At 47.5% G+C, this 8,739-nt stretch overlaps 1 protein-coding gene across 1 annotated transcript; it reads left to right on the top strand.

The window, feature by feature from the left end:
* Nucleotides 1-3,687: 3,687 nt before the first annotated feature.
* Nucleotides 3,688-8,111, top strand: LOC104286660 (leukocyte elastase inhibitor-like). Its single transcript, XM_009885275.1, has 7 exons — nucleotides 3,688-3,855; nucleotides 4,137-4,154; nucleotides 4,637-4,765; nucleotides 5,862-5,979; nucleotides 6,302-6,444; nucleotides 6,992-7,159; nucleotides 7,707-8,111. Exons 1-7 carry the CDS (start codon nucleotides 3,688-3,690, stop codon nucleotides 8,109-8,111), a joined length of 1,149 nt encoding a protein of 382 aa, XP_009883577.1.
* Nucleotides 8,112-8,739: the final 628 nt, after the last annotated feature.

Below are 8,739 nucleotides of genomic sequence, written 5' to 3'. Positions count from 1 at the left end.
CAGTTTCAAAAACGCTGCAAAAGCACTACCGACAGACCTCTATTGCATATCCTGATGGATGTCTTCTTTTCTTGCACAACGCCTTGAGAAGCAGCTAGCCTTTGGCACAGCACTCCTTGCAGCCCTGCAGCCTTGCAGCACTGGCTGCAGCTCTGCCTCCGCACACATCCCTCACCGCTCCTTTTCTGAGTGCTTTCTCAATAGGGAAAAGTCCCCCAAATCACGTTTTCAGATTACAGAAACGCAATCATCATGTGATATCTATACGGGGGCTTAGCTGCATTTTACTCAGTGGAGTCAGCTGCTGGTCTTCTGTGAGAAATACGATATTCTGCCTGGAGCAATGCTGAGCACAGTGCCCGTTGGCCTAAAATAAACCCAGTGCTCAGCCCACAACCAGCCTCGAGGCACCTGGGGGGGGGTTATGGTGAAAAAGCTGACTGCTGCTGCTCATGAAGCAGAGCAGCCCTCAGGGCCAAAAGACGAGTAAGTGCTTTGGCAGCGTGGTGCCCATTACCTTCTTCATGAATGATGATGAATATGAGTGATCCTGGAAAAGATATCCAGCGGGCTTTGGTGTGTCATCTCCTGTGCCCCCAGACAGGAGCAACTCCAACTTGCTGCCTTTTTCTGCTTGATGTTTTTTGCAGGCCATCCAGAGGTGGAGACTAACAATGACCGTGGAACTCAACAAAAGTCTCACAAGCCCCACACGCATTTCAAGAGAAAACCATCAATGCTTCAAGTTGCCCACACAGTTCTGCTGAAACATGTGGTCTAGACTGAGGGGTTAGGAAACCAGATCTGTAGCTGGAGTACAACAGCAAATATTCAGAGCTGAGCACTTCAGTTGAACATGCTCCGATTGCAGTGTATAATTGTCTTTGGTGTTGTGGGGAAAATCCACATCCAGCCTTGGAGGGGCAAGGAACACCAGTGTGAACGAGGGAGCTCCTCCAGCTCAGTGCTCTTCCCTGCACATGACCAGCAGTGCCGGCCATACTGGGCTCTCCTAAGCAGGGCTGGTTGTGCCTTCACTTCACTTCCTCTTGCTCTTCTCCTGCATGAGGTCAATGGAAAAAGCTTGTTTCCTAAAATTCTCACCATGGGAGCATCCTGGTGCCAGGATCTGTTCTGCTGTGTAACTGGGGCTCCCTCTTCCCTCAGGACCAGGCCCTGTAGCACCTTGTCAGGCCTGCCACCTCCTGACCCACAGTCCAGGAGATGCTCAAAACGCAGGATAGGATGTGCTACTGAAGGCTACCATGTGGCCTGGACAGGCTGGATTGATGGGCTAAGGCCAATGGTATAAGATTCAACAAGGTCAAGTGCCGGGTCCTGCGCTTGGGTCACAATAACCACATGCAGCACTACAGGCTTGGGGAAGAGTGGCTGGAAAGTTGCCTGGCAGAAAAGAAGCTGGTCGACAGCTGACTGAATATGAGCCAGCAGTGTGCCCAGGTGGCCAAGAAGGCCAATAGCATCCTGGACTGTATCAGGATAGTGTGGTGAGCAGGACTAGGGACGTGATTGTTCCCCAGTACTCTGCACTGGTGAGGCCCCACCTTGAGTACTGTGTTCAGTTTTGGGCCCCTCACTACAACAAAGACGTTGAGGTTCTGGAGCGTGTCCAGAGAAAGGCAATGAAGTTGGTGAGGGGTCTACAGAACAAGTCTTAAGAGGAGTGGCTGAGGGAACTGGGGTTGTTTAGTCTGGAAAAAAGGAGTCTGAGGGGAGACCTTATTACTCTCTACAGCTACCTGAAAGGAGGTTGTAGTGAGGTGGGGGTCAGTCTCTTCTCCCAAGTAACAAGCGATAGGGCAACAGGAAATTGCCTCAGGTTGCACCACGGGAGGTTTAGGATGGATATTAGGAAAAATTTATTCACCAAAAGGGTGAATTGGAACACATTGGAACAGGCTGCCCAGGGAAGTGGTGGAATGACCGTCCCTGGAAGTATTTAAAAGACACGCAGATGTGGTGCTTAGGGACTTGGTTTAGTGGTGGTTTTGGCAGTGTTAGGTTGATGGTTGGACTCGATGGCCTTAAAGGTCCCTTCCAACCTAGATGATTCTATGACTCTATGTGCTCCCTCTGCTCTCTGGCTCTTGCTGACATAGGAAGAAAAATGTGCTGAGATCCTAGAGACAGGCAAAGTGCCCATGCTGAGGCAGCCCCAACTAAACGTAGCCCTCAGGCACAGAAGGTGATGGGGCACAGTCAGGATCATTGCACCTCTCTGGGAAGGTCTGGGTTAAAGAAGAAATAGCATGTTGTAGTTAGGGGCCCAGCTCTATCATCTGCTGCAGGAATGTCAGAGCTCCCCATGAGACAGAGGTTATCAGATGCACATGATTACTTCAGGGAGAGGTGCCTTTCTGAACGCTGCGTATCAGTCTTATTTTCTGCTTTGTTTCTGTTTCCCTTTTGCTGTTACTGTATGCTTTCTGCAGATGCTTGTCATGCCTTTGAGATGATTTGGCAGAGCAACTAATGAGATGCAGCAGCATCAACAGGGTGCCTCCTCTCTGGGTGGGGAAAACTCCGTATTTCCTTTCTCTACTCGTTTCAGAGGGTGAAAACCAGAAGAGACTGAATCACATCTCCCACTTTGCTGTGGGACCTGAAAAGCCATTCTCTTGGTACTCTGTCTGTCGGCCCTTGATTTTGCAGAGCATGCTCCTTCTTCAGAAATAAGCTGGTCAGGGACCCAGACTACACAGCAGTCGGTTTCATTTTAAGACTGGGCAGAACACCACCCTCCATCAGTGAAGAAGCTGCAAGAGCCAGCTGTTCCCAGGAGAAGGTAACTTTCTCAACTTTATCTTTCCTCAGGGTAGTGAGAGGACTGGAAACAGAAGCTGTAGGGGAGCAGAGTGTGTTGCAGCCATGCACAAAGGCAGGCCGTGGTGTTTCTGCCTACAGGGCTGACTTCCACTTTTCATGGATATGACAATCCCAGGATGCAGGAAGCATGTACCCAAATTCTCTGCTTGAGTGAACAAGCTCACTTAACAGCAGGAGGGAATTTGGTAATACCTTTAAAAGGCAAAATGAGACAAATGGCAGGCAGTTATCTTAGAAGTACTGGGACATGTATGAACTTGCTGCCTCAAATTCAGGAGGTAGAGAAAGGCTTTTCCACATTGTCATTTGGCTATGACTTGGTAATCCAATTCTCTGGTCTCTATGTTGGTTGTTTTCATACAACGTGCTTCTTGTTTCACAGAATATACAAGTAAAAAGTTTTTAGACAATATACTTCAGAGAAGCAGAGTGCCCGATGGTTGACCAATGCTTCTAAACCATGTAACAGTTCTTGCAAGAAAAACAGGATGTTGACTACATGACCATATTTACACAGTGTACAGCCTTTAGAAAAAAAAAAAAAAGAGGGCATGAAGTGAGTGTGGAGCTAGCCGTAGCAGACAGAGGAAGAGCAAGAGTATGACTAAAGGGGTGATTTGCCCAGAGGTGGCTGTTTGGGCCAGGGTGTGGGATGCACTTTGCTATGAAGCGCTAAACATGGTCTGAAAGCTGCTCCCAGGAGCAAGTTGGTGCTTGGGCTGCTGTTTCCTGAGAAAGCCTCTGCGTTTCCAACTCTCTCCACACTGTGTCCTCTGACCATGGCAATGTTTGTGAGATGGATTACATAGTTTTCCTATTGTAGGCCTTGGCCAAGCCATGATGGGCTCCCTCACTACAGCAAACACCAAGTTCTGCCTGGACTTCTTCAAAGAGCTGAGCAAAGTAAAAAGAAATAAAAATATCTTCTTCTCCCCATTGAGCATCTCAGCTGCCCTGAGCATGGTCCAACTGGGTGCCAGAGGCAACACAGCCGAAGAGATGGAAAAGGTGAGTTGCTTTCCCTTTTCCCAGGAACTGCTATTAGAGGCTTAAATTTGGAAATGGGAAAGAGGCAGGAGCCTTCTGGCAGTCTGGGACATGTTCTTCACAAACAGCAAACTGAAAGAGGTGGCAGCTACAGGTCTCAAAGCTCTCCTTTCCAAAAGCTCTCCTTTCCAAACAGACTCATCTGATTTGTGGTGTCAGAGAGGCTGCAGTGCAACCTCAACACGTTCTTTGTGTCTTCATTTAATCTATTTACATAGTTTAATATTGCATTCGTATTGCAGGTGCTTCATATTCATGAGGTGCTGAGCACAGCAAATCCAGGAACCAAAAGCACCACTGGAAAGGTGAGATAGAATCTGAACTGTGTGATAACATTGAAGTGTAGCATGAAGTGAAGCAGGACAAGGCAGACTTACCTGCTGAATGGCAGCACTTCGTCCAAAAGCACAGTAAGAGCAGAATTCAGCCCTGTTCTTGTCAATCTCTGAACCCTGTGTGCACGTGCAGAAGAGACCTCGTTACTTTGCTGCGTGAAATGTTGCCAGATTTAAACAGGGTGATCCTTTTTCAAGGTGGAGATGACAGGAGGGGAGGGAGACAAGTGTGTGACCTGGTGCTTTTGGATGGTCAGGAAGCCGAGAAGCGTTTGTGGGTCTTTGCGTGCCCCTTGGCCCCACAGGTGCATTTGGGGAGAGTGACTATGATTTTAGCTTGAGGGCAAATGGGTGAAGGTCCAGGGAAAAGCGTCTTGCTAAAGAAAGCTTTCCCCTGCTGCTCGCAGTGTGAAGAAGCTGGAGGAGCCCATTCTCACTTCCAGGAGCTTCTGTCTGCCCTCGCTAAAGCTGGTGCCACATGTTCCCTCAGCATTGCCAATAGGCTCTTTGGAGAAGTGACTTTCCAGTTCCTTCAGGTAAGTCACAACTGTTTACAGGTTTTGTAGCTTTGAAAAACTTCTATACTACACTTTGAACTTCTACTAAGGATGTCAAGTTGCACATTTCTGTATCGCTGCTGTTGTGACAGAAAAGCAAGTTCTCACAGATGGATGAAATACAGAGTGAGAAGAGTATAAAGAGTGAGGCGTATGAGATTAAATAGACTTTGTGCAAAGTCAAGGAAAAGGGCCTGAATTTTTTGAGGAGGAGATAAAAATACTTTTGGAAGACCTAGGTAGCAATTTTCACCAAAATCATGCTTCTTCATGCTTTGATATAGGTGGAATTGACACTCTTCATCTACATTTTTTAAAATGCTGCTGCACATTTGCATCTTTGAGCAGTGTAGTGTAGAGCATTTCCACAGAAATCATCATTCCAGACAAGGGAAAAAAGCCAGTTTGCCCAGGCTGCAAACTGGGCTGCTGGGGAAAGAATCCGCATCGTTTCTCTCTCTCTCCATACACGTGTATATAGTGAGATCTGACTTTAATAGCCTGATCCCAGAGCTCAGGGCTTTCTGCTCATTCGTGCTGTGCACGGTGGGGGGGATGAAGTCCTTGTATGCTATTTTTCATTTGCTGTCATTTTGAAGTGAATGGGGCTCCACACACAGTGGGATGAGAAGTGAGGGCCAACTTGCAGCCAGGACCAGGGAGCAGCAGTGGGGAGGCTGCTCCGCAAGGAGAGGGGAGCCAGGGCCATGGGTGATGGCCAGGCTGGCAGGGTCATGCCCTGCCCTCCCCAACAGCCATCTTCCTGAAATGGTTGTCATGGTGAAAAAGCAAAACACCCTCTCACAAAGAACAGCAAGAGTAAAAGAGAGTGGAGCTGGCACTCTTTTACATGAAAGGTGTCCCAGGAACTGGTTGCTTGGCTCCTCCCTGTGCTCAGAAAGTCTCTTCTGAAGAGTTGTAGTGCATATGGAGGACATTAACACTGGAACAAGTAGCCCTACACAGAGCTCTGACCTACAGGTTGGCATCCATTCCTTGGACTCTTATTTTTCCCTGTGGTCAAGTAGCTTCCCAATTAGCATCGTGACAGCCATCTCACTTCACTGTTTTCCAGCAATACTTAGACTCCACAAGGGCCTTGTACCACGCGGAGCTGGAAGCAGTGGACTTCCTTACTGCTGCTGAAGAGTCCAGAAAGAAGATGAATTCCTGGGTGGAAAAGCAAACCGGTGGTAAGGACAAGGCCTGTGCTTGGCTGTCTGGGGAGTGTGCATCAGGACCATGTGAAAAGTTGTCTGGTGTCTGAGTTTCTTCCTTTTCCTGACAGTAGCAACATTCAGAAATGCTATGGAGTGATTTATTTTACTTGTGGCTGCTGTAAAAGCAGCTTGGGGCATATGGTGGCCCTGAGCTCCTGGGAGCTTTGACTGTGCTAGAGCTGCAGATCAATTCTTGCCACAGATGGACAGTTCTTCCAAGTGAGGAAGTCAAAGGATCATCCTGAGTCAATGGTTAAAACAAAAGCATAATTCACCTTTGTTTGTTGCTTTAAAGGGAAAATTAGAGATCTGTTCCCTCCTGGCTCTGTTGATTGCACAACGGTGTTAGCTCTGGTCAACACTATCCACTTCAAAGGGAAATGGGCTATGAAATTTGATGAGAAAAACACCAGGGAAATGCCTTTCAGGCTGAACAAGGTATGGCTGGGACAAGAGCTGTGGGGAGAAGGCGAAAGTGGGGAAAGTCCTGATAACCTGTGCTCTGCTGTCTGCAGGGCAAGTCTCTGCCTGGCCCAAGTGTGTGAGCACAATTTATCCAAGCCAAGAACCTCCACCCTGTGTAGTGGGAAAGCAGCATCCTCTTCCCAAGTGCCTCCGTGACAGAAGTCATGCGAAGGCAAGCTTTGCTACCCCCTTGGAGAGGCTTAGTTATAGAGGAGACTTTTCCAAGGGCCCGTCAGCCTTTCCTGTAATGGAAGATGGCATTATCCTCTAGGAAAGAGTTAGAGGAGCAGCACATACTACAGTGCAGAGGACAAGAAGCCCTTAGAGTGACTGTTACAGCTTTCACAGAGCTCGAGACTCTGCCAGTGGCCTCAGTAAAAACACATGGTGGTTTGAGGAGTGTTCATGGAAAATGAACAAGAAATTTCAAGCAGGTTGATCCCATGGGGTTTATTACTTGCTTTATTTTGCCTGTTTGTTTTTTTTTTTTCTGACTATTGATTGACTTTTTGTATTTTAGAGAGAGCACAGGAATGTAGTGATGATGTGTCAGACAGGAAAATATAAATTATCCTGGAGACAAGAAGAGCAAGTGACAGTGCTGGAGCTCCCGTATGCTGGAGAAGAGTTCAGCATGTTCATTCTTCTGCCAGAAAACCTCTGTGATGAGTCTACTGGTCTTGAACAGGTAACACTTCTGTCTCTGCTCCTGGGAGGAGAAACTACCTGTCTATCCAGTACTTAAATAACATGCTTCCCAGCCATGGAGGCCAGGCTTGTATCTTTTGTTGTTATGGGGTTTTATCTCGCTTTCCACAGGCAGAACACTGTTCCCTGTGTAAAGATGAGAGAGATTAATGGCTATATAGGTTGCTTCAGAAGAGCAGAGAAAGACTGAGAAAACCTACTCCAAAGTGACACTTTGTAGCCTTTACAAGGGCGTTAATGCCTATTTCAGTGGACAAAATGTAGCGCTAGTGAAGGGAACTTAACTTCTTCCTTGCAAAAGTATTGAGACACAGTGCTGTATTGGTGTCTGGTGACAATCTGAACAAATGAGAAGAAACCCTCTGAGAAGGCTGGATCTGAATTTGCCTGATTTCACATGTGATAGCTGTAGGGCATAGGTTCTGTGTTTGTCGTGAAAACCAGGCCTTTCCTTGGAGGAAAATGTTGCTGTGAGCATTTTGATCTAGTTGCGTATGACTGTGATTCCCTGTGTTTTGTCCTTGCAGCTAGAGAATGCTGTCACCTATGAGAAATTAGCAGAATGGACTGATATGAAGAATGTGTATCCGCAAAAGACTACGGTGTACTTGCCCCGGTTCAGAATGGAGGAGAGCTGTGATCTCATACCAGTACTGCAGGCTCTGGGGATGAGGAATGCCTTCATCCTCGAACAAGCTAATTTCTCTGGGCTGTCAAGGGAGCCTGGGCTGTTCATCTCCAAGGCTGTTCACAAATCCTTTGTGGAAGTTAATGAAGAAGGCACTGAAGCAGCTGCTGCTACAGGGGTGACTAAAATAATGTTGTGCAGATGCATTACTTACTCATTCAGAGCTGACCACCCCTTCCTCTACTTGATCAAACACAATCCGAGCAAGAACATTCTCTTCTTTGGCCGATGTTGTTCCCCCTAAGGTAGATCAGGTTTTACTTCTTTCTTCCCAAAGAGAGCACAACACTGTGGTAGAAAGGAGTAAGGCATAAACAACATGTTGCTATCAAGTGTCAGCGGCATTTCCTGATATCCATAATCTTGGTCCCAAGAAAAAACACCAAACCATTTTGGCAAGACTACTGGAAAAAAATGGTAATGAGCCTTTCCTGTTTAGAGCTCTTCTCAGATGAGAGAACAACACTGGTAGAGCTTATTTCATTCTTAGCCATGATAACTCTCATTGGAGTCATGTTGTCTAAACAGTTGGGTGAAGTGCTGTATAAATGATAAGTCCAAAATGATGCCTCCCCTCTTCAGCTGTATGGCAAGGCTGGTGGCAGGGCCAGCCTCCACAAGGTGTTGCAAACCTTCCTCCCCATCCACCAGGTCCCAAGTCAGAGACAGCTCAGTGCTGAACCCCGCTTTCCTCCCACATATCTCCAGCAACCTCACCTCCGGTGCCTTAACACCACCATGAGGGGAGGCTCTTGGCTGCCATGATGGCAGTGAAACCTACAGGTCATGTTCAGGATGATGTTGGGTGTGGAGATATGTAGCTACATTTCTCCCTCATCCTTCTCCTGAAGTACCCCCTTCAGCCCCCGCTT

This window comes from Charadrius vociferus, unplaced genomic scaffold (assembly GCF_000708025.1).
Source record: "Charadrius vociferus isolate BGI_N301 unplaced genomic scaffold, ASM70802v2 scaffold565, whole genome shotgun sequence".
In the NCBI taxonomy this organism is placed as follows: Eukaryota; Metazoa; Chordata; class Aves; order Charadriiformes; family Charadriidae; genus Charadrius; species Charadrius vociferus.
The sequence above is the reverse complement of the archived record's forward strand: the minus strand, read 5'-3'. Positions and strand labels throughout refer to the sequence as shown.